The sequence below is a fragment of the Manacus candei genome, unplaced genomic scaffold, assembly GCF_025592945.1.
Source record: "Manacus candei isolate 608988 ecotype Guabito, Panama unplaced genomic scaffold, ASM2559294v1 h1tg000067l, whole genome shotgun sequence".
NCBI lineage: Eukaryota > Metazoa > Chordata > Aves > Passeriformes > Pipridae > Manacus > Manacus candei.
The window spans coordinates 10,223,682-10,250,214 of record NW_026138115.1 but is presented as its reverse complement, the minus strand read 5'-3'; the positions used below and the strand labels follow the sequence as shown (position 1 = coordinate 10,250,214).

The 26,533-nt window shown below is 40.4% G+C and overlaps 1 protein-coding gene across 2 annotated transcripts in view; it reads left to right on the top strand.

Annotated features, from left to right (window-relative positions):
* The first annotated feature begins 6,086 nt into the window (after positions 1–6,086).
* ESRRB (estrogen related receptor beta) overlaps positions 6,087–26,533 on the top strand; it is a 128,525-nt gene continuing 108,078 nt past the window's right edge. Inside the window, exons 1-2 of one of the 2 annotated variants that reach the window (XM_051806380.1) lie at positions 6,087–6,230; positions 23,056–23,134. Coding sequence is in view for 1 of the 2 variants with exons in the window: in XM_051806379.1 (XP_051662339.1) it covers positions 6,229–6,230 (2 nt within the window). In the remaining variant the exon portion in view is untranslated. The remainder of the gene's footprint in view (positions 6,231–23,055; positions 23,135–26,533) is intronic. The other variant, XM_051806379.1, reaches the window with a different exon arrangement.

Genomic DNA, 26,533 nt, shown 5'->3' with positions numbered 1-26,533 from the left:
AAAGGCCACCCTGCAGCCACCCCACAGCGAGCACCTGGCCACAGACACCTGATGTGGGTACACTGAGTGACACTTGGGTGATGGTATTTTGACAAGGGCAGGAGCTGTACCTTCTCCTTCAGACCAGTGAGAATTCCAGCCTCAGGGCAGGGTTGAGGGCTCTTTCAGACACAATGTGGCTGGGAGATGAGGCAGGACTGAGATGGATGGTGTCGCTTTGGAGAGAACCACTGCAAAACTGGTCTTTCCTCTCTTTGGAAGCTGCGGAACTTATGTTGCACATTGCATAGCTTGCATGCAGAGGGCTTCTCCTGGAAAAGCTTGTTCCTTGTCTGCAGACAGAACATCCTCTTCCTTTGAGGAACTTAATCAGTTATTTTCCTTCATTTTTATTTTAAAAATGTATCTTTTAATCGAGCAAGACACACAAAGAGTATGGAGCCTTTCCCTGGAGAGAAGAGAGAGCACTAATAGCCCCCCTGACACTCACATTTGGAAAATGGTGATGATTTTTCTGGAGAGCTGAGCTAACAGTCTGGCTCTAAGGAGTTTAGATCGGGAGCCAGACATCATGGTTAGGCCTGTCTGTGGTTATAACGTAGTTGTTTGGGTTCTGTAGAAGCAGTCTGAAGGAATCTGAATTAAAACAAGAACCCAAGGGGAAGCTCTTTCTGGCAATCCTGGTCTCTGATCTGGCACCAGAACTGACTTAAATCTCACTCTGTCCTCCTTCTCCTGCTATCAAAATTGCTACCAGCTCTATTATGACAGCTTAACATGCTTCCTTTCCTCTCCCACCACGGCCAAGGTCACTGAGAACATGAAACAGTATCTCTTGCCTGAAGCTGACCTTAGTAGGCTGCCGGGCCGCTTTGAGATTTGTCTCAGTGCACAGCTAATGCCCTGCCAGCGCAGGTGTGGGCTTGCTGGTGCTAAACAAGGTCCTGAACAACAACAACAGTGAGGAGTTTCTGCAAAGCATCCACAGCAAATTGAACGTTTAGAATGTACTTGCACAAATGATGGAATTGACAGCCCAGCATTGGAGAAATTCATTTCAGCGTACAGTTTGAAAGGGGTGATGGTGGTTTCCAGTGAGCAAATATCGTGGTTACATAACTTAGGCAGGAGTACACCCAAGAAATCTTTTTCTCGTTTTTTGATTTTTGCTGGGTGTTAACACACAAGCTCTTTTAGGCAGAGGCTGTGCAGTAGTAGTGAAAGTTTAGGAGGGATCTAAATGAGGCAAAGGTAGAAGGGAGTGTGTTATCATACTCTACGTAATAGACTGACAAAAGGTAGTGTGTTCAAATGTAATGTAGCATATGATTGTCCTAGTGCTTCCAGACTTTAGTTAAATCAGATTTTATTTCTGTGTGTACATGTAGAACTGAATGCTTGCTCTGAATAGTCTCTGAACACACTCCGGTATGTGTTTTGTTGCTCAAGCCAAGCTATTTTTCATTAGTGCATTGTTATTACTGGTGGACTCAGCAAAACAAGGGAGAGGAGCATTCCTCTATGCTTGCTCTTGTTCTTGAAGCCAGTGGCATAACCTCTGCTTGAGCAGCCACAGATGGTGCCTCTCCACAGTCTAATTCTACAAATAGCTATGCCAGGTGAAGACTTTTCTCTGTCTTCAGCTCTGAAAATGAAATAATATATTTGAGTGCTGCCTAAACCAGAAAAGTTCCTTAGTCCTAGCCTGACGTGTTTTACTTGTAGCTGTTAAAGTTTGCAGGTTTCCCTCTGCCAAAGAGCTATTAGAGTCCTAATCTTCAGCTGGCAGGCAGCTGGAGAGTGGGGACATCTTTAGCTGGAATAGCTAAATCTGGTAGGGGACTTCTGTTAAAATCTTAGCCATTTTCACATTCCTGAAAAATAGCAAAATATATAGGAACTAAAGAAGGAGCAAAGTTTACAAGAGTATTAACCGAGCAGTGTAACTTCCCCTGCTGATGGCAGAGACTTGACACGGCAACATGGTATGCACCATCCAGAGGGTACATGAAAAAACTGGATGCAAACATATGAACTTTGGCTTCAGTGTGTGCAAAAAAAAATTCCGGCTATGGATATTTGTAGCACAGGAAAAGAATGTTGAAACAATATGAAGTTTGCATCATTAAAATGAAGTAAGGAAATAGAACAGCTAAACTCCTAGCAATAATATCAGCATTTCCCTCTTGAGCATACTATTTTTCAGAGTATCTGCTTTGTATCAAAATGCATAGTATATTTAACTACCTATTAAATCAGATCTGAGAGTCGTACTATGTGTGCTAAGCATTCAGAAGACAGTTGCTACTCAAACTTTTTCATTCTTTTATCTTTTAGGTCTTATTTTGTTATTTTCACAGTCTTGGAAAAGTGGTTTTTTGATGTTAATGTCCTTCATGTAAAAAAATTTATCATTTTATAGTATCTTTTTTGGTGTTTAAGTAGTCCCTATTTGAAATCTGTGCAATTCACACCTCACTAAAGCCATCAGAGCACTAACACAGCTATTCAGAAATGCTGGGTTTGTTAGGCTCTTTCAAAGTAGTGTGACTCTGATGAAGAAATATTTTCTTGTGTGTTACAATTATTCTTCATAGTTTGTGGCTAGCCTTGGAAACTGCAGAGCTGACTTTCAGTTTATCTTTTAATACTTATATTCCTACCTGCATTTCCTGATCTAAAAGCAGCAGTGATTCTGAGCTCTAAACTTACAGCATGTAAATAAAATGTGCACCAAGCACCTTGAGACTCTCAGGAGAAGGGATAAAGATTATCTGTGTGGGTTCAGGGAATTGGAAGACTCCATTGATTGGATCAGTATTTTCAAGCTTCAAATTTTTTTGCTTTGTCCCTGTCTAAAAAACGTATCTGTGAATATTTGGGTTTCTTTGTCTTTAAAAGGAAACTATATTTTGCATTCCTCTTTAATAGCTTATATGCACCTGGATGAATTCTGCCCAGATTTATATGTGCAAGGCTCAAACTGTGTTTGAAGAAAATTAAGTTCTGAGATTTTACCTCTGCCATACACTTGAGAATCTGAGACTGAAATACAGGCATATGATGAAAATGTCCCTAGCAAGAAGCATTTAAAAAATACCTTCCCAAACCACAAGTAGAAAATACTGTAAAGGTGCACTTGCACTTTACAATGTCTTGAACTTTTGTGCCTCAAAAATAGAGTTGAGCCTTTATAGAGTTTACAAGTTACCAATGTTGATTTTTTTCCCTATTTTTTATTTTTAATGTATCTGAAGGTGCTTTTGAAATCTTCTGGCTTTCTTTTTGCAGTGTTTTGAGTGGGCATTCAGTCTTATGGCCTCTGCTGTTGGGTTCTTTCCCTGCCTCGCCCTGAGTCTGGAGTCTGGAATTAAGTGGTGTTTGTGCACAAGAGTGCTGGCAGTGGGGGTAGGGATCTTGTGTTTGAAGTTTTATCTAAAGCAGATCTTCTCTGGATCGCTGAGTACCCCACTGGGGAGCAGTTAAAGTCATACATCCTGCTGTCTAAAGGCAGAGAGGAAGGATGGAGGAATGCTGACTCCATTCAAGGTTCATTCACACTAGCTAACTGTGGCATGCTGTCAAGTCCTCATCCCTTCATTCTCTATGAAGAAAGTGTATGCCCAGGTCTTGCTCTACTGTATGGATATGGGATGCCAATGATAAGCACTGGACATGGACCTAAGAACTGAACAGAGCTTTCCAGCTACCTGCTTGAGATATGCCCAAAGTGTCCTTGTGATTTAGACTACATTGTGGGCTTTCCCACAGTGTTATCAGTTTGGCCTTTAACAATGTGATGGGGCAGGGATGATCCTGCTCTATAAAACCACAAAGCTTGACAGAGTGGTATTTGAAGAACTTTAGATGTCAGCAATATGTAACAGCAAAGAACAGTCTGAAAGTGGTAACACATTCAGGGTCTATGTGACTATGCCTTTGTTAAAACTGAGTTTTTCAAAAGATTTGGATTTAGGTGCCCATGTTTTGGGACCTTGTTCTACTATGTCTCAGTCTGATTATTCTGTGTACTGAGCATCTAAAATTCCTTCCTATGGCAATGGGAAATGTAAAATGTTTTACAACTCTCAGTATTAAAGCCCAAAATATCTTGTACTAGTCAGCCTAAATGAGAGGACAGAAATAAAATTTTTCTTTGTTTGTCAGGTAATTTTTGATCTGAGATCTGATTCAACTAGGTGAAGGACCAGAATCCAGCAGACAATTGAGGGTGTGTTTCCACACTGGAGCTCAACCTGTCAGATACTTTTCTATTTTCCCCTTCTTCATTTGTAGGTCTTAATCTGTAGATACCAAAGTGCTTTAAAGCACAGTGTTAAGTATTGTTATCTCTTGGTTTTTTTTAAAGCTGGGAGATATGCAGCCATAATAAAGTGACAAGCCAGACTTCACACAGGGCAGTAGATCAGCTGAGGAAAAATAACTAAATATCATAAGTCTTTGCCCAGTGCTTCATCAGGCCCCTGTCCTGCAAAAAGGACTTTTTTTGAAAAACTCATTGACTGAATCCTAACAGCTTAGACACAAAATATACTGGCAAGAAGTGAATTAAGGATGCAGCAGGATTTGGCCCAAAAAGAGGAAATTACTTTTTCTTGCTACATAATCAATAGCTCCAGCTGAACTGAGATCTTGACTACGATGTGATGGGTCCTTGCCTTGCTTTGGGATAGCTGCTTTTGTTGAACTGACTTACTTTATTCCAGCAACAGCAGCAGCTGCAGTGTGGTGTAGACATGCCTAAACTAGCTCATTATTATTATTCAGGTACTGTTAGCCACTGAGCCAAAGAACCATGGAGTTCAGCATGGGCTTGGTGCCTAAGTATTTTATGCTCCTGTTTATAAGTTCGCCGTTTCTTTACCATCTCAGCTCAAGCAAGCCTAGCAGTATGTTGAAAAGAAGGCTGGTAGATACGGTACTCTGTCTGCACTAGTACTTCTGCCAGCAGAGCTGGGCATGGTCCTAGGGTTGATTGTAGGAGATATTGCCAAAGGTAGCAGCGTAGTAAAAGCTGTTTTGCCTCCCTCTGCCTACTGTTCTCCCTCTTCTTCCCCACTCTTCCCCTGGTATTCATCAGAAGCTGTCTTGCCTTTGAGTCCTTTTGCTATGAAACTGCCTAGTCATTAAGGTTCTACTGGAGATCATGAATATCTAGAAGCTGATGTAGGCTTGGAGAACCAGCTGCAGGCTGGAAATGTTATTGGGCTTGCCTGACTGTGCCTCTAGCAGGAGAACCTGTAGGGATTAAATATGGGAAAATCCAGGACCATTACCCCTACATCTATTAACGAGGACCACGGCAGAAGCATTTGTGGTGTTCTCTCAAGTCATTGCCCAGATGGTGGGCTCCCAGCTCGGCCTCTATCTGTAAAAGAGCTTTGCTGATATCTGTAACTCGTCATTTTCTCCTGGCAGCCAAGGACAGAAGCAGGAATGAGGGTTCAGGTCCTTGAGTGCTAAGTAACTTCTGCTGAGTCAATAGGGGAGGTACCATCACTGCCCTGAGTTTTGTTTGCATCAAATAGTGTTTGTAGGCAGAGACCCTAAGTAGACTGACGAGCTGTTAAATTGCCAACCTACTCACTAGTTTATTCTGCAGCAGAAATACAAGCATGCCTGGACCAACCCCCAGAACTCATCTCTGAACTCCTCTCTCATTGTGTCAGAATTCCCAACTTGTTTTTAAAATGGCATTTATTTTTGTTAAATTGCAAAAGACTTGGATGCAGTCTGCTAGCTGTGCTTTCCCTCTCCTTTATGCATTGAATTTTGTTCATTTGCTTTACATGCCTCAAGTTGCTGTAATGCTGCTGGGAAAGTAATTGCCTTGCACTTTCTCTTTCTGATGCCCACGGGTGACTGTGGGGGACTCCTCCCTGGGCACAGTGCAGAGTTAAAAGCCCAGCTTTTGCTGCCTTGCTTAAGACCTGGTTATTTCTTTTCTTTTTTTTTTTTCCTTTCTATCTTTTTTTTTTTTTTTTTTTTTTTTTTTGTCAGCTGCCTGTTATATCAATCACAGAGCTGGGATCTATTTATAGGTTGGGACTCAGAGTACTGTGTCCTAGTCACAAAGAGAGGCAGAGACGCAGAGGGGACTGTCGGCTGGTGCAGGCAGAACCAAAAGATATTTAATCAGCAATTAGAAACACCTGAGGGCAAGGGAAATTCTACTCCAGCCTCGAGCCTCATCTCTCAGCCCGCAGCATGTAAGTAGTGAACTTCTACCTTTTATTGCATTTTTGGGCTTGTTTTTTGGTTTGTGGCTTTTTTTTTTTTGGATTCAAATGTTGCTCTGCACCAACCCTTTTATCTGGTCTGAAAATTATGGCTGCATCTTGATATAGTTAAAGGTAATAATTTTTTTTCTATTTTCACACTGTCAGAGGAAGGTCAGTGCGACCCACAAGGAGAGGAGTTGGTTCAGAACTTTGTAGAAATCAGGCAGTTTCACTATTTGAGTGTGGCTTTTTCCTCTGGAAATAAGCAAATGAAAGTTTGAGTGGAACAGTTTTGTTTTGGGAATAGAAACGGTCAGGTTTGCTGGCATTCCAAAAAGGTCAATGTATAACATAACTCTGCTTAAGGGCTTACCAAGGACAGGTGCTATTTATCCCATGCTGGTAAAGGCAAACCTGGAAACTTCAGCAGTCCTGTCTTAAAAGAATCAAGTGACACCCTTTCCTCTGTTAGAAAAAAAACCCACCCCCCCAGCTTCATATCAAATCTTCTCTTATCAGGGAGATGAAATGAAATTTTGCTTTTACTGAAGGCATTTATCATTGAGCAGTTGATGTTTCTTTAATTTTAAAAGTCCCAAAGCAACTGAAGTCTCTTCAATGACAAAAGAGGGGTGCAAGTCTTTGCAAAGTCGGCACAGTGACAATCAAAGAAGGAACTTACTCTCTCATTGTCAATGAGGTGTTTGCTTTAAAGCAGCCGAGATGCAAAATGTTTGCACAATGATATATTTTTAGAGTATTTTTGTTAACACAAATATGAAGAGAGGGAGAACAATAACTAGTCAGCAATTGGGTTTTTTTAGTAGCTTTTAGTATAATATTTTTGTCAAAATAAAAGAGGTTTTTCTTGTTTCATATTTTTGTCTCAGATGTTTGTGTTACATCTTTTTACAAAATTTAGGGGGGTTATTTATTTTTAAGTATAGAAAAATGACCTTGATTTCCTGTATTACGTCTACCCCCAAAACCATCAATATTACAATTTTTAATTTTGGTATGTTAAGTTTTTTAGTATAAATTTCTAATTAAATATATGTTCTAAAAAATTCCTCCCCTGCCAATTTACCTTTTTTGAAAGTAACAACAAATAAAATGAAGCTAAACTTAAAATAATTTGGAGGAACAAGTGTCTAATAAAAACAGGATAAGAAAACCAGAGCTGTCTCACAGTTAAAATATCAAGTCCTGAGAAAAACACGATAGATGAATTACTTGGACTGACTGTAGAAAGGTGACAAATAGGCTTGTTCTTTAGTCCTTTATTTTGCATTTCTTTGATGTACATTTTATAATACTCAAAGCATTTAGGTTAAGTTCTAGGAACAAAAAATACTGACCACAAATTAATGCTTTCTAAGTTTTTAGCCATTGATATGAATACTGTATCATTCAGCTAGAATTCCTATATAAGGAAGGCAATGTGGATAAACAAGGTAAATTAACATACCCAATTAACATACCCAAATAATGCCCAAAAAGATCATTACAACACACCGCTTGCTATGAAGCTTCTCTCCTCCAGATAAAACAAAACTGTGAGACTGAGCATTCTCATCACATGAAACTTCATTTTGATTATTGAGGTTTTTTATGTTACTTAAAAATGAATGTATTTAAATTATTTAAGTCCCTTTTTTGTTTGTTTTGCCATGATATTAAATTTATTTTTCTCTGTGATAATGCAATGTTATTGTGTAATAAAGAGAGAGCAGATTTTTCTGAGAGGCATTAAAGGAATAAAATTGCTGACTTTGTAACTAACAATCTATCATATAGCTAGTCTGAGGTCCCCCTAAAAATTGGAAGCCAAGAGACATCACTGAAAAAATATATTTTCTTCTCTACACACAAAGAAATATCAGCATGACTATGCTTGGGAACTACTGCAAAAAAACTCCTTCACTTACCATACATTTTTGCAGAAATCGGATCATTCCCAAAGAAGTCCTCCAAGTATAAGGCTATAAAGGATTCAGTCTTAAGAATTTATTTGGATAATTCAATAGTTGTGTCCACATAATTGCTGGACTTCATCCTTCCCTTTCAACTGCGTGTGGGTCTTTTGCCCTGACATATCTTTTTATTACTGCATTGGAAAAAAAAATAACCAAGCACTTACTGTCCTGTGGCATGCCAATCAATGGTTTATAGGACCACTTATTTGGAGGAAGGGAGTTACCTGTGGTTAGAAGTAAGACTGATGCATTATGTGGTAGAAAGTGTTTGTTATTTAGTTTCTGCTTCTCTAATGATTCTCATTTTGTGGACCGAACACCCTATCAACCTCCAAACTGACTTACTGTACACATGCTCTTGCATGATTTTTTTTCCGTTCCTTAAAAAAACAAATAACAAACATCTTTTGTTTCATCTTTGTTTTATTTGTTTCTTTGACTGCAAAGTAATGACTGACATGCAGGTTCTCTTTTCCACGCCTCTCCTTTCATTGCTGAGTATGACATCTCTTGGGAATTATAAATAAAACCTGTGCCAAATCTGCTGCACAGGTGTCTGGAGTACAGCATGCTCAGGTGTCTCACTGTAAATCCCTGGGAATATGAAGTAAACACCAGCAGGATAAAAATACTCTTCTTGAAGCAATTCTGTGTTTTGAGGGGCCTTCTGAATAAACCCCCCAAAGCCAGCAGCCAGTTATTAAAGACTATGTAGCTATCTCTCTCTCTTGCCTTTTTTTATCGCTTCACCTGTACATCTGTCCATCTATTTCTCATCTCTCTATTTTTACATTTCATTATGCTATGCTTGCTCTCCAGCTCTCTTCTTTTCCTTTCCTGAAGACACATTTCTATCTGGCACAGAAAATAAACTCAGATTGCGGGTAGTTATGTTAATCTAATTCAATCCTCTGTGGGTTAGGAGTGAAATTCTAATAGTGGAGCTGTTGAGGGCTTTTTTGTTAATGGCTTGGGGATTACATTGAGTTAAAGGCTCATTTCCTAATCAAACAGAGAGGGAGAGAGTGACTCCGAATATTTATGAGTCTCCCAGCGAGAGTTAAACATTGAACTCCAAAAGCAGGATTTCAGTGCTGCAGAAAGAGTTAAACCCCCTCAGGGCTGCTGTGGAGAGGGGAGGAAAAAAAAAAGGAAACCAGTTAAGCCATCAGCATTTTCAACTGCTGTATAACTTCAGTTTGAGAGAAAATAATCATCTCACAGAACTAAAATGGAAACCGTAGCAAGATATTTAAAACAAAGTCAAGTGATGCTTCAAAAAGACTCTTCTTCAGTGAAGCAGGATGCACGCAGTACATGCAGCAGCCTAATAGAAACTCCAAATAAATACTCTTATAAATGAGAAGGATTGGAGGGTGATCTGTCTTTTTATTAATAATGCCTGGAAGATACACGATTTAATTTTTTAATGTTTTTTATTTTTTGTTCTGCTTAACTATTGGCTAACCTTTTCTTAAAAAAAAAAAAGTATGGAAAGGTCAATATCTAAATTATTTTACTTCTGTTCTGTAAACTGGTATCTTTGAGGTATTTTTTCTGTCCTTCAGTTTAGCTGGAGACTTGCATCAAATAATATAGTTGGAGAACTGGATTCTCTGTGACAGGAATGATTGACCAAATTAAATGCTTGATTGCTTTTGTGATGAGTTCATCATACATGCGTGGGCAGCTTGAGTAGACCATGCTGTTGCTGAAAACGAACAGGCCTGCCTGCCTGCAACAAGCCAAGGACCTCTGTGTTGCTAAGGTCTGGTGTGTTGTAAACTAGCCAGCAGTAGACTTGTTTGCCCTAAGCTGGGACTCAAAAAATCTGTCTGCAGTAGGTGAACTGCACAAAATCAAGACTGTGCTATGATCCTGCCTCTCTTCTGAAGAGAGGTCCTGGAAAGGAATGGGGATAGAAACCTGCTGTCTTCTGACACGTGACCAAGTCATATCTTTGTGTTCCTCAGTTTTCCTGTCTGTAAAATGATACATGACTGCCATCAAAATAACTCCAAGATCTACAGAAAAACAACTTTATATAAATCCCAAGTGGCTGATTAGTCCATGGGAAAAACTGCAAATCACTGACATAGGTGCATAGCTTGAAAATAAGAGGGGTTTGTACTGGAAACAGGAGTCGCACTTCACTTTATTTGTTGTTGATGTTTGGTTGGGGGGGGTGTTGTTTGGTTGTTTTTGGGGGTTTTTAAATACATTTTGTACAAGCCACCAACAAGATTTTCTGATTTTGACACAACAAGCAGATAGAAGGCTAATGTAATTCTCAGGTAACATTCAATGGTGCTGTCCTATATACTAGGTCTGAATTTAATCTTGTTGACTCTTCTGAGATGAAGCTCTTCTGATTACTCAAACGTGGTAAACTCTGGCTAAAAAAGTAAGTTACTGTTTCATTCTGGAGCCATGTGTATCAATGGTCATCCTGTATACACCAAACTTTTTGTTTTTGCTGACATGTCTATCTGGATGTAGCACCTTGAGGTAAGAATTGGCACCTTGCCCTAGTTTTAAAATTATTTAAAACTGTGACCTGATGTGAATGCCTGAGGCCCCGTTCTCTTTGTGCTCTGTGCCTGGACCTGCTGAGGAGAGGACCATCAGCTAGAGTGTACTTTATTAAATGCATTTTAAATACATAATAATTGTGTTCTTTCCCTCTAATAAGGGATCTGCACCTACAGCAGATCACTTTGAGACAGGAGCTTTCTGTGGCTGAGCTGAAAACTGTATAATATTTTTTTCCTGCCTTCCTTTCCTTCCCATCCCAGTTTTCTTTTTGTTTGCCTCAGCCTTTTCCTCTCCTGCACTATTCTGCTGTGGCCATGACCTTGCAGTTTGTACTTAGATCTCCCCTGTTGACCTTTCAGGCAAAATACACTTCCTTCACTACTTTTTGTTCTTTCTAGTGCTATGCTGAATCCTATGAATGACCTGCTGCTGTTTACCCTGAAGGTACCGGCATTTCAGTGCAGCTTTGCCTTGCACATATACAGTTTATGAAGAACTGGGGAACTGAAAACTGATCTTCAGCTTTCCCACAAGCTACATAGAAAGCTATTGTGTTCTTGCATGTCACAAGTACTCAAAAATATAGTAGTGTAGGAATTTCAGGAAAGGAAATACTGCAGCTCTAAACTTTTAAAACACACAGTGTAGTTGACATGAAGTCTTCAAAGTAATGACAGTTTTCAAGTCTCAACACTCTTGAAAGTCTCCAGAAAAAGGGCTGCATCTTTAGGGGAAATTACCTTTTCTAATGGGATAAATCCTGCAACTAAATCTTACTGTGTAGATACTAGAAAGCATATGTCCAGCATGTATGACAGGAAAGCATAAATGGCTATTTTTATTCATGAAGGAGTTGCTGCCCTTTCCTTTCCCTCAACCATGTGAGATGCGAATGATCCTGCTCACAAGAGTTTCACGCTGTTCTCAGAATGGATTCTCTTTCTCTTCATAATTGTGTTTGCTGGATCAGCAGGAAATATATTCCACAAGTTCTCATTTCCCCAGCCTCCTGTGATCACCTGTTTGTAGTAGACCTGAGCCAATGACTGGTAGCTGTGTAGTAAAATATAAGCATTTAATCAACATCCCTCTAAAGCTCATAGGACCTGGAGTGTGACTTTCTGGGTAAGGAGAGAGGGTATGTCTACCACCAGGCTTGCCAGACAACTTTCTTTTTTTTTTTTTCCTTTGTTATTCATCCTCAGGCCTTTCTTTTCCCATGGGCCTCCTGGACTTCTTATAATTGCAGTTACTCTCATTGGCAGCTTTTTCTACTACTTCCCTTTAAACAAGAAGTTCTTCCCTGTTGCATCATGTACCCATGGCCTAGCGTGAGGGATTTCAACATTTTTCTGCTGATGATGTGAACTAATGTAGATTGGTGAAGAGCTCATGTGAATAGGATTTCCTCACTCATATTTGAACCCACAGTCTCTAGCACTGAGAGTATGGCAGCGCTGAACTGATAGCCATTAGCAAATACCGTCTTTGCATGGGAGAGGGCAGCAAGGATTTTCTGTGTGAAACATTGGCTAGGAAAGGATTACTTGCATCAGCATCCTCTCTAATACTTCACTTAAAAGTCATTCTAGGAGCCTATCCCACATCCCACTACTTTTTAGGTGGAAACTTCTTTGTACAGGTTAAATGTGTTCATGGCCAATCTTTACACCAAGTTGTTTGTTTCACTGTTGTTCTTTACTTATAGCTCTAACACGGACTCCTTGTTCAGTCTGAGTCCCTTCCTGATGAGATGTGTTTTGCCCATTTTAAATGGAGTTTCTGCTTGCATTGTTCTCCATGGTCTATAGAGAACTGCACGACCATCGCGGAACTCTTCATCTTACTGCAGGCTCTGAATGCAGTCCTGCTTTGCCTCTGGTAGCCCCTATTCCCTTTTTAACATTGCAAATAATCCCATGATCCTTCCATTCATTCTTCCTGAGCTTTCTCCCCACCTCTCTTTCTGCTACATAGGATTAAACTTCAGCTTTGTGGTATCTAATTAGGTTGCACTCTTGTGACTCTCTGTAATGACTGTTCATGCCATCTACTGCCTATGCAGCCCCTTCTGTGAGTGTCAGCTGGTGCTCTGGGACTGTCTTATACTCCCTGCACAGAGAAGTAGTGGGGGATAGAAAGCTACGGTTTCTTTGGGACCCTCTGTCCTGTACTAAGAAATCAGATATGAGGATGCCTCCAAGTGCTCCAAGAGCAGTATATATAGACATGTTATTGCTGTGCTGAAGTACTGGGTTGGCAATATTGTGTTCACCTGGATACATTACTTCTAGCTCTGTAATCTCTCCTGTCACGTGGGCTTATGGAATGTATGTTTAAGGAGGACAGAATTAATGGGGCTGCTGCTGTGTTTGTGAAGGGTTAAATGATGGGAATGAGAGCCACAGCTTCTCATGGGGAATAAGGACTAGCCAGAAGAATTGATTGTCTTGGCTTATTGATCCTTCAGGAAACAGCACAGAAGTGATAATGCTGTCCCTGCCACTTTGAGGCACTTTGTACCAGCAACATCCTCTGTTTATCTAGGATAGTGCAAAGGAAGAGCTGTTCTGTTGCTAACTCATTCCAGAAAAACCCCATGCTAGATGTGTTAAGTTTACCACTGGTCTGTCTGCTCCCAGGGAAAGGTGGATGAGCAGAGGTAGTGTTGTTATTTTATAGTGCATAATGGTAGTTTGTGAGTTGCTATACTGAGTTTTTACTGGCAGTGTCTTGGTCTGTAGTATTCTATGAAGTCTCAGGCTATCATGTCACAGGATATCCATCTCTCCCATCATTTCCCTCCCTTCATCTTTCTGGGCCAATTGACAGTGACCCCTCAGTTGGTCTTGCTTGTAAGTTAAAACAGGATGGTTGAGTGCTTCTGGTCCTGTGATCCCAATGCTAACTCCTAGTATGGGCTGATCGGTAGCGGATGATAAAATATCCCACCTCCTTTGCACTGAAGCGCCAAACCTGTCCTGAGAAGTCAGGTATGTATTTCTGGCCTCAGGGTGGCAGCAGGAGAAACACCCACCTACTGCAGGAGCTGCTGGAGGAGAGCAGTGCTTTTTGTCTGCTCAGCTACATCACCCCTATAGATGCATGAAACATATTCGAAAGCACAGCAATGCAGAATGTCAGCCCTGAAGATCTGGTGGGTGCTTCTGCAACTATGGGCCTACAAGAGGCAGGGGGCCTGACTGTTTCTGGCTCTCAGTTGTCCTTGTAGCACAGTGGGCTGGGGGAAGTCCTCTCACACTATTGGCCCTGAGGCACCAGCTGCAAGCAGGTGATGAACTGGGCTTGGCTTACACCATTAGCTGGACCACTGCTGATAACTGCAAGATTTGGACTCTCACTTGTAGGTGCTCCCTCTTTTTCTCTCTGCTTTGTATTTGAACATGCTTTACACCATTTCTTTCTAGATGTGTTGTTGTGTTTTGTGAAATCTCAGGCAGGTCTCTGCAGCTTCCCATAACCAGGTCAGTAGGCCAAGAGCTTGGGACCATTTGGAGGGTATTGCAAAATCTTGCACAAAGCCAGGAGGGCCAAAAGGCTATTGTGAAATGCTTTTTTATTAAGTCAGGCCAGCTTATATAGAGATATGCAACTAACATACAGAGCCATTTAATTACCCTACGTATCATTTCTATACTTCACCCTCTTTGATGTTGCCAACAAATTCATTGCCACACTCGACATTTGACTTTACATCTCCACCATGTGAAAGGAAATGATGAGAAAAATTGCAGTATGGTTTTAAGAGAAGAAAAGTGCCTAGACCACAAGGTTTCAGGGAACAACTAGAAACTAATGGCAACTATCTTCTTTTTTTTTTTTTTTCCACGAAAAAAAAGGGAGTAATATAAATGCATACTAGAATGTATAATTTTGTTTATTTTGGGACTTGATCGGTGGTTGAACATTTGAGGCTCACAATACTGAATTTAATATAGTATGCAAAATTGTATATTATGTAATGTGAAATTATCATTTGCTACTTAATAAATCTCATGCTGTGACTGTTCTACTTCTTCTTAACTAGTTCTCAGATTATGGTTATGGGTTGTACTGGCAGCTTTGGCTTTTGCTTCCATTTTGCTCTTCTTGTTTGTATCATGACACATTCCCTACTGCTGGGGCTGCTCCGTTTAGCCATGAGACAGCTTCTGTCTGAAAGAGCTTCTAATGTGATTCAAGACAAGAGACTACCAGCGTACCCCCAGGGTCAGGCACAAAGTCTGTGGCTAGAAGAAAGATGAGGGTAGCCGAGATAGGAATTAGTGGTAATGTACTGCTGAAAATGTGGCTTCTTTGGAGTACAGGTGGCTTTATTTGATGCTTATTTAACTAGAAGATACCAAAAAGAGCATAGGTCTTTATTTTCCTGTGTAAAACCTGCCTAATTCTTTGCTTTGCAAAATTAGCACCTCTACTTTCTTAGCTAGGAAGAGAGCTCTGCTACATGTTTTCGATATCTTTATATTTGCATGTGTGTTTTCCTTATTTTTTCAATACTGTAGTTATCTTTTTCTCTTTTAAAATGCTTTATATAAAACAAATTAAGTATCATTTCACATAAAATTAATTTGGGATTTTTTCTGTATCATTCAGTGGCAAAGTTATGAATGGATTCAAAAAGATACCCTCAAAAAGGAATTTATGGGACATGTAGACTCCTCAGCAGCAAGTACAGTTTGTAGTTTAGAGGGCTGTCTAAGCCACAGGATGCCAAGATACTGATTGTGAGGTCTGCAAAGGTGCAGTAAGGTGAAGAGCAAAGAAAACATTACCTTTCTTATAGTCTTTCCCTGAGCACACGTTTTTGCTTGATATGAGAGATAGAATATGAGACTAGGTGACATCTTAACTTCACCTGGCATAGCTGTCCCCATAACTTTTCTTGCAACTGGATCCAGGGTTGTCACTCTTTGCAGTTCATTGTTTACATGATACTCTGTTACAAACATGTAGTATCTGTATTTTGGGGTACCCAATCTTGCTTATCCCGAATTCTTTTTTGCTGTTATTGGTAGTGTTTCTAAAGCTGTGAAAGTCCCTGCAGCCATGGAGCAAGACTGAGCTAAGCAGAAATGATGCTTCCTGAATTTACCCTTTCTGAACAGTCCTGTGTTCCTTCCCACTGACGGAGAGGTTCTTGTGGTAGAATTTTCAGGGCAGAACTTAGGCCCAAAGGGAAAGAGGCAATGGGTTAGAGAATACTTTCATGTATTTATGTTGAAGACCACTTAATGCAGCAGCTGTGACTTTGTTTCAATGTATAACATGATTTGCTTCTTCAATGCATAGCTCTGCAGAAGATTTGGTCACCAGATGGGTTTTGGTTTGGTGGTGTGTTGAGGCAGAGGAGCATTGCATTACTGTAGCATTAGCTTTTGAAGGTTTCTTGAAGTAAATGGTCACTACATTAGAACACCCAGCAAGGCCTTTGCCATGCTGGTACTTGTTCCTTTAAAAGTTTGACATTGGCTTCTGGCTTCAGCTGTCCCATGTGTGAGTGAGAGTCCCATGTGTGTGCAATACCTTCCTTCCACAGTGCAGCATGTGGGAACACCTTCCCACGTTTTACCTGACAGAGGAGCATTTGGACAAGCATGAGTTTAGATAAGAGTCCAATGTGAGAAACAGGAAGGACCACAAACATTTCTGCATTCAGTGGTTATATGGTGCAGCCTGCTTCTTGTGTCTTGTGAGCCCAGAGTCCTGAAGAAGTGCCCTGTTACCACTGAAAACTGTAGCTTAGTGTTTTGGCTTTTTTTTTCCCCCCAGGATTTCATGGGCGTTCCTCAATACAACCATCTGTAAACCTTTAATTGTCATCATCATCACGACTAGGCTTCGTGAATGAAGATTTGGGAAGGGCTCTACCCACGTTTGTTGCAGGCACGTTGGTGGCTAAAAAGGCCCATACAAGATAGGCATGTCCGGTTGCAAAATTGTAAACCTGTATAAATGTGGAAGCTCATACAGTCTCATGTAGTTTTCCTGCTTAATGTATGTCTTCAGTAAAACATGAATGCCTTGGGGCTTCTGAGCACATTTACTTTCATGGCCCAGAATTCACCTCTGTGGTGAGAGGACAGCTTTGCATTACTTTTTGGGAGCTAGAAGAAGCCAGGCAAGGGGTAGCAGTGCTTCTTATCTTGCTACAAATGTAGATTGTAATCTTTTGCATATGTCAGTACTTTGCATTGGTAGGTACTGACATGCATGGGAATCAACCCAAAATCTTTTACACTGAAGTCTTGATAAGCCCTCTGACCTTAAAAACTCATGGCAGGCCTGGAGTGTCAGGGAACCATGCTAGCTTTAGCTCTCCATCCAGCCAGAAATATTCACAATATCCGACTATCAATAATGTGGGGGAATTATGTGACTATGAAGACTGATTTGATACTGTACAAGCATCTTTTTTACCATTTTCTATTTAAAAGCGGAGCCAAGCAGGAATTTCTGCTGCTGGTTTCCCATTCATCTGGGAACTGCTGCAACTTCAGTAAAGGCATGCTTCTGTGGAGAGAGGACTCAAGCTGCTAATTTGACTGTCAGAGTTTATTTCTGGAATGCAGCAATGTTTCACCAACAGAGCAGCTGTCTTGGAAACACTTACCACATGGGGTCATTTTCTTCTCTGTGTGTAATCAGCAAAGCCACCCCAGTTAATCTGAATCCTTTTAAGTCTCCTAAACTAGACCATAGGGAGTGCAGAGAGGTCTACAGGACTCTGACCTCCTTCACTTCCTTCTCCTGTCATTAGGGAAGACAAAATAGTCCCATGCTTCAATATCCCTTAAAGGGGAAATCTATAATCTCTTCTGAGCATGGCAAACTGTTTCTAACAGTAACATACTACTGATTTGGGGGGAGATGTTGGTCCTCCATTTTCTGTGGATATTTCATGACAATAGTTACACATCTGCTAGGTTTACCAGCTATTCCAGGTTGTGGAATCAAAGCAGTCAGAGGTGGGAGAAGCTTCTTGGGTTATTGCATTCTTTTTCTTCTGTTTGATTTGCTTTGCTTGCATAGCTTTCTTCTTCCTTGTTCACTTCTGGGATGACAGTTCCACAGGTCAATTCCTTCTGCTGTGGGAGAAATTTTCCAGATTATTGAGTTTAAATGATTTTTTAATTTCTTTTCCTTTTTTTCTCCCTAGTTCTTTATCACGTTGCCCAATTTCTTCCTCACTGTTTACATCCTTCAATACTTTTTGTGTGTAAGTCCTGTCTCTAAAACCTCCTTGCCTCCAGTAGGCTCTATGGGCTTTTTTCCCCCCTGCTATAACCTTACATCAGTTTCTTGAACTGCTGTATAATCTTTATTATAGTTCTACTGAGAATGTTTTACTCTTTGAGTTTAGTGACTCCTTTCTTTGTTTTAAACCTGTTTTCTAGGCCAAGGTCCAAGGCCAGTCACAGGTAGCAATTCTTTGTGGGTAGGGGGACATTCTCTCTCAAGTCTGGACAAGGCCTTTTTCAAGAGGCTGCCACCTGGCAAGTCTTGCACCTGTGATCTGGGCCAACCTTGCTGCAGCTCTCATATGTGCATTGCTGGAGCTCTGTAAGGGAAGCCTGCATCTGCCAGGATTCAGGGACTGCTTCAGTAAGGTACTTGAAACTGAGAACACAAATTACTGTGATCGTTGCTGTCTTCTCTTTCCCCAGGCTGTGCTACTGTAGCTTTTCAAATGATTAAGGATGGCTTGGACTTCCTAAAAATTAACAATGTCATCAAGAATTTTGCCCCTACAATCAGTTGTTTCAGAAAGTGATTTCAAAAGACACCTCAGCGAATTCAGCTAGAATATTTAATAGTTTAATTTCAGAGTAAAGAAAATTCTAAAAAATATTCAGTGGATGTGCAATTTCTTTTTCTAAGTTCTTTGCCTTTCCAGATGAGTGATGAGGTGAACATAATTTGTCCTGTGCCATCCTTATGGAAAGGTAGAATCCAGAAGGATGAAAAGAATGGTGTGATCCCTTTAGAGAAAAGGCAATATAGCTTTTCCCTGCTAAGAGCCAAGGGGCAGTAAATTGTAGTAGGAAGGTGAGGCTGATTGAGACATGTCACAGGAGGACAGGTGATCACTTTTTAAAAACAGCCTACTGTGATGCAGATCAGAGAGGGGTTGGAGAACACCAGTGTGTGTCTTTGAGAAGCCTTCAGCAAGCAATAACGTAGTAAATTCTCATGTAATGGAGAAGAACAGAAAAATATTTTCTCCAATACTATGAAAGAGTCTGTTTTGATGGAACATGGCTATGTTCACTTGAAATTAAATGATGGATTGGTGTTATCTGTTAAAACTAGAGTGGTGTTTGGTTAGCCAGAATATGTGAGAAACTGGAAGAACAGGGATTTTCCTCTCTCTTTTATGAGCATGTTACATCAGAGTTCTCAGTTTGACTTCAGGCTTCCAGTGCACCCATACTAAAAATGAATACTGTAGTAAAGGCAAACTTGGATAGTGAGGCAAACACATTGGGATTGACTGACTGAAAAACAGCTCCATTCATTTTGTAACCCTGATGTAATGAGTTTATAGTATTTGTTCTCATTGTTAACTTGCTCTATAAATCTTGAATAAAATTTCAGAACAGTAAAGGAAATCCTTGAAAAATTAAATCTCATTTTCATCACCTCTAACCAACCCAAAGATTACTGAATTCAAGACATGGACAGATTTAAATGACCACTTTTCCTCTTTATGATTTGTGTACCGCACAGCACTTGCCATTAGCCTTTATACATTCTTTATATATGCTTTATACTTCCTGGTAGATAAAGCATATGTTCTCTGGGGAAAATGGGTAGTTTTTCGTAGCAAGGTTAATATAATGTATAAGAAACTGCCTTATAAAAAACCATGTATGACTCCTCTTAATTAAAACTTATTGGGATGCAACAAGTATTGGATAGTAGATACAGCACAAACATGTCTTAGTGAACGTTTCAGCAGACCAAAGCAGATGCTGTCTTTGCACACACTTGTCTTGCTTTCTAAAACTCTTAAAGAACCACAAGGAATCTAAACAGATTTTAAGGCACACCCATACTATTCATGCTCTAGGCCTAACTGCATTAAAATCTAAAATCCACCTAGTAACTCCTGCACTTGTGTAGGCAGCTTCTCAACACTGATTTAGAGACATTGTGATAGAATATCCAGCATGCCTCATGACAAGTGGTCCCGATGGCCAGTTCCTGCTGTTTAAAAATGTCTTTATTGCTAAGTGAAATTTGTCTAGTTCTGGATACCAAGAATAGTCTTCTCTTACATCCTTTTAAAGCTAGATTAAAGAACTTTCCACTATTAAATTTTCCCCCACTTACAATTAGATCAGGTCACCTCTTAGCCTATTCTTGGAATTAAATTTATTATGCTTCTTAGATCTCTCACTGGATAGGTTTTGTTTCAGGCAGGTATTAGTTTGACAGCACCATGTTTTTCAGTTAAAAACTTCCATCTTTCAATCTCATTCTGCCTCAATCTTGTAACCATTTATCTACAGAAATGGGGACACTTTCAAAGAAAAATACTGCAGATATGAATGTTATTAAGAAATCCTTTGACACTGGTAATGGTTTCACAACTTTCACAACTACTCTGATGTGGGGGTAATATGCCATGTAAAGGTATTTGTGTACAGGTGGACTTACAGTAATCCTGCATGTGGTCAGTTTGCATTAAGCTAACCTTTTGGCATTTTTAACCCATACCAGCTCCTCAATCTGAGCTGTACAAACACATGTAAACGCAAGGGAGGAGGCAGGACAACTGTGGCTCAGATGAGGACAGTGGGATCTCTGCTTTCTGCAACAGAGGTGGATTAAAGAGACTATGTAGAAAGACTTCATTTTTTCTACAATCCAATTTGTAAAAGTTAAACTCCTAAAGGAAGCAAAAAGGCATGAACAATATAGTTTTTATGCTCTTTGAATGTAACACATATATATTATTTGTGTCAAATTAAAGGAAATCTACAGTTCTGCAGAGGGCAGGAAGAGATGAGATTCTTTTACTGGTAATTTAAAACACAAAACCTTACTCTAAAATCTGCCAAAGAAAGAAACTCAATATGCTCTAAAAGCCTTTGTGCTTTGCCCATACTGTCTGTGGCAAAATGCAGTTGTGTTGCTCCAGGAAGAATTTGGAGAAGAAATCCTGATTTGTGTGCTTTTTATTTTTATACTTTTCTCACATTGCACAGGAATGGATGTTAAGAACACAGTTACTTAAGGAAGTTGAACTCTGAAAGAAAGTGAGTTTCACATGAGAACAGAACTAATAGCCTGTTGCTGAGGGCACGATAGAGTCAATCTGAAAGGAAATGGGCTTTCTTCTGTCCTTCAGGATTTTAGAATATTTGATTATTTCTTCTGACTTCTCCCCCTGACCTGCCTGCTATAATGCCATGAGAAGGCCACTTCCTTTCATCCCCCTTTGCTAGGATATTAAGGCTAGTCAAAATTAATAAATGTAGTAATGAAGCCCATTCATCAGTTTCAAATGCAGGTGGCCTGTACATCCATAATTTTACCATGAGGTTTATTCCTTTTCTGTTAAATTAGGATTTGATTATCAAGAGAACAATTGTAAGTGCTTGACCAAAGAAGTGTAGAACCAGTTGTTAGGTATATTGAATTGCTTGTACATTCAGTATAGCTGGATCGCTACAAAGAAAATACTTGGATTATGAAATCAAGGCAAAGGGGCTTCATGCATCAGAATTACAACTGCTACAGTGAAATACACCCTTCTTTGTACTTTGTCTGAATGTGATTGTTTCTGCAATGGGCAATCTTACACTTATGGAAATAGCTTCTCAGCTGGTGTAAACCGGTACAGCTGCAGTGAAACCAAACAAGCTCTGCCACTGTACACCACATTACAACTTGGCCCTTGGTGTCACTAGGTAGATATTTCCTTGCTTTTAAGTGGTCAGGTTTTATATGTGCAGTAAGTAACTACAGGGTTGTCAGCAACCTAAAACAATCCTGAGCATGGTTTTAGCAGAGGGTTTTACTTTCCGACTGTACCTAGACAAGGGGAAATACTCCCCTCAGGTAAGTGGAACACAGGTGAGAGCTGAATGAGTGAGTGTTGGGGGAATGGTAGTGATGGTCAAGACAATCTGAGTTGGCAATGTAGCATGACAGGCCAAGGGAATAAAGTGGGCAGGCTGCAAATGTTGCCCTTTGTATGAGACTTGACTGTGTTGTATGCAGGCAGGACACCAGGAAGCAATGAGGTAGTGTTGTTGCTTGGTGCTGTTCTGGTGAGATTCAGCTCTGGGCACTAGCAGCAAAAAATGCAGAGGAAACTTGGAAGGTAGTAAGAGAAGAACAACAAAAATGATAACAGAGCTGGAGGGATTGTTTTTATGAGGGAAGATCAAAAGAACTAAATATGTGAAGCTTTGTTAAGCAATGACTAAGAAGGGAACGTGAAAACTACCTACAACTGTTTGAAAGACATAAACACTAGAGGTGAGCAAACAGCAGGGAGAAATAGTCTGTGAATTTGAAAGTCATTTTCAATTCATCTGTGTTTCTGCCCTTTAGTGATCACTTTCTGTTAAGACTGGTGCTTTTCTGAAAATATTTTCAGAAAATTTTCACTTATATATTGAAGTGCTTCAGTATCTGCAAGGGAATTCTGAAATGTAAATTCAAGCTTCAAATTTGAAATTTGCTTTAGCTTACATAACTCACCTAGTGTATAGTACATTGTACTAATCAACAGTATGGAAATTTTCTGCATGGCAAGTCAAATATGTACTTGAAAACAGTATTTTCAGTTTTAACATGGCACTTGTATGCTTCCCTGATGGAATTACTTAGTTAACCAAGTAATGCAGCATGGGTTCCAACTGCTTTCTATAAGCTTTGCACAAAAAGGTGGGGCATTTGCTTTTCTTGACAGACACACATTTTATAAATGGTAAGATTTGTGTGCTGAACTGTTGGGGAAGGTACTTTTTCTTTGACAAGAGTTAAAAGTGACTAGAGCCCAAAACCAAAGCATGCTATGTATATAAGGGCTGTTAGTGCAATTTTATGAAGTTGTCCAGATGCGCTCATGCACTGCAAGGAAGATCCTTTCTTATTTTTTGGTGCAAAATTTGTCACCAGAGAAAGGTGAATTTAGCTCCTGTGACCCTTCATGGACAGTTAGAGAAATTGAATTAAGAAGAAATTTCTCAGAATTAAGAAGAAATACTCAGGATGAATATAAGAAAATATTGTGTTAATCGTAAAATTTTCTCCTCCTGGAGGTCCACATGTCATTTAAAGCTCTTGGGAAAAGCAGTGGAAGTGGTTGCTGGGCAAGCCTCAGGTGAACTGACTAGTTTGGTAAGTCATTTTCAACTTTGGTGATTTTTGAATTCAGGCATTAAAATACTATGTTAATACTCATCAACAGGCTTTTCTAAGTATCTTCCCCTGTTAATGCAGCGTTGATGTGTGCTGCCCAGTGAATAACAAGAAATGTACGGTCAGCTGTGTAGATACCCACAGTTGTTTCCAGAGGTATTTTCTTAAAGAGTGTATGTACGCACGAATGCGGCAATCCATACTGTACACAGAAACTACAGGCTTTGACCTATGCAAACACACACCAAATTATTGCTTTCTATAAACAAATTAGCATGCTTTAAAAGGTGAAAAACTCTATAAAATTGTGTGCCCTGTTGTTTATGGTGTGAGTGGAGGATGCACTGCATTACAGAGGGGTTCACATTTCTCTCTTCTCCCCCCCTCTCTAAATGGACGTGTGCTCCGTCCATTTCACCATTGTTCCTGCCAGCCCGATCCCAGCAGGGGTTCCCTAATTAGCAATCTCTTCATTTCCAATCAAAGCACAAAGCGGCCCCAAAAGCCTCTCTTTATGAGGGAGCTGAGCGGTGGCTGGGGACATGGAGTAGGATAATTGCCTTCGCCACTGGCAGCAGTAAGCAGCCTGGCTAATTCATTATTGTAATAACTTTGCTTGTCCTTGGGGAGGGGGGGGTGAGGGTGAGGAGGACTGAGCCTGGCGGTGCTAGCTGAGGACAGGGGGAAGGGGGAATCCAGCCAGAACTGAGGTAGAAGATGGGGACAACTGTCAGGAAAGAAGAAACTGTACAAGCTTTTTCTGTCTGTCCCCCCAAATAATTTGAGGATTATGTCAGTTTGTGGCATGGTAGCCAACACTTCCTGAGCATGACTGCTACGAGCACCCATCTTGTTCGCAGAGAGGGCAGTCTGGTAAGGCTTGTAACTTGGCCCCAGGAATGCTTGGGAAGCTGAGGCTTAGTGGATTAGGAAAACTCAGCGGTTGCCTCTCAGTCCAGTAGGAAAAGCTGACATTAAAGCATTGAGAGAAGGTTGAACAACCAAGGTACCCACAATTTGTGGCTTTCAGTGATGCCCAAGAAGTCACCTGTCCTTGTGTGGAAATTGCATGTTATATAGCTTTGAAGGAGTCAGGAGCTGACAAATGCTGTAGCAGAGCCTTTTTCTTATCTATTGTCTCTTTAAAATACCTTTAATCACTTGCCTGTCTTCACGTGGGCTGCAGATTTGAGTTTGCTGGAGCTCTGTTGGGTTTCAGTAGCCATCAAGGCTCTGCCCTTGTGAACAGACTGCTAAGCTAAGATGCCAAGTGGTAGCTACTTCCTTTCACTTGAATGGAAATATTTGTGGTGTGGCACAGTAAGTTTATTAGGTTTTGAAAAGTGTACATATTTTAAGTAGGTAAGACCAGTCATATAATTCCAGACCCCCTGGTTCTTCTTTTATTTCTCTGTGTTTGTCTCAAATTAGTGTGGCAGGGTTTGGTCTACTCCAGCTGATGGGACAGCTTCTCTTCTGAATTCCTTTGAACTGTTATTGCTGTGTACATTCTTTGAGCCCATCACTTTGAGATGGTCACCATTCATGTTTCTGCACTGAGATGGTTGGAAATGTAGCTATGCGTTTTACTCTCTGAGTTTTTTCACTGAAAATCATTATTTCTGACATAAAAGAAACAGTGACATCAAAATGCAAGTGCCAAACATGCAAATGTGTGTGTGGCAGGAGCAGTTTAACATTAAATGATGCCCTTGTATTAGTGAACACTTCATTCTGAAACTATTTGTATTGTATTAGTGTTATGGAGAGGCAGACAGAGCAAGTCCTCAGCCTGATGGGCACTTCAGTGATTTGTAACTGATCCTTTGATTCCCAAACAGTTAAGCCACCTAAGATGCAAAATATTTACTGGGAGCAGATCTTTTGAGGTAGTTGAATAAGGCAACAGAGAATTAATAAACATTTGGAGCAGAATTTATAGTTGGCACTGTCCAGATTCTTGTGATCAATGATGTTTTCCCAGCTACCTTATGATAGTCGCTTGTCTAGCAGGTTTCTCCACCTCTCAACTAGACATTGAACCTCTTGGACACTGTGCTGCCTACAGCAAAAGCAATGTCAACTCAGTGAGTTGACAAGCAAGAACAAACTTCCTCTGCATGGTAACAATGTGAATGAGCAGTACACAGAGGTGATGCTTAAGTCCCAAGAGAAAATATGCCTTTTCATTTTCATTTTCCCATGATCAGTGCTATAGTCCTGATTGTGTTGTGCTTCTTGCTGTCTAATGTAAACACCATACAGTGAGGAAGGTTCAAACAGGCCAGTGAGTGCACACAATGACACTTATGGAGGATTTCAATCACTTGTTGTGTGTCCTGTGTAATTTCTATACTTCTAGATTCTTTTTGTCAAAGGATCACTCTAGCAGTGATGGGGGATTTGCACATCTCTCACAGTTTACCCAGTTAATAAGTTGCAGCAGTAACAGCATATTGATGTGAGCTTGTGTAGGTACCTCTGTGCTAGAAAATGAAGTATCCCCATTTGTACATTTGTGGGATTCTCCCTCCCGTGGTATGTCCTACCCTTGATTTACATTTATCCCTCCAAGCCAAGGTTAGAGTACTTTAACTGTGTGGAGAGTGTGGTGACCAAGAGTTAGAGCCACAAGTGGCTAGACTCTTGGAACGAGTTGCTTTTTTTCCTTATGTTTCCAACTGCTTAGGACTGAGGATAATCTTGAATCACGTTACTGATGGCTCAGGAGGCTATGGATCTTAAGAGATTTTAAGCTGAGGAAAGGCAGTTCAAAGGGCTGAAAGACACCTAATATGCAGCACACTGGCATAAGTTTGATGGGATGCCAGGATATGGACAAGGCTTTATGTACTGGAGTAACAATAGGCAGTTTAGTCTTGACTTCACTTTTAGTCTGAGACCCTAAATTGTTGCATTGTTAACAATTGCTTGTGGAGAGGTAAGAAATTGTGGCAATGGGCATGAGAAGGAATATTAATGATCCAATTTCCAGCTGGGTTCCACTCCAAGGCCTCGGTGGGTGATGTGCATTTTTAATCATAACAAACCAAACTGAGAAGGAGCTGTTTGCAGCAAGGCAGGCCTGTGTGTGGAGCCACAGTGTGTGACATTATCTCAGACCTCTGCCCACTGCTCTAGGGAAGGCACAAGGCTGCTCTGCTTGAGTGCTACCACAAACTAGCTTGGACTGTGACAGTAAAAGCTAGATCACCACTAGAAATGGATGCAGGTAGGGAGTGCAGTAACTGTCTTGAATAGCCTAAAGCTCTTGAGCAGAAGAAATCACTGAATTCAGCTGGAACATCGGATCAAAACTGGTCCTGACTCAAAAAGGGCAAAAATATAATTTCTAGATGCTAGAAAGCATTTTGCTAT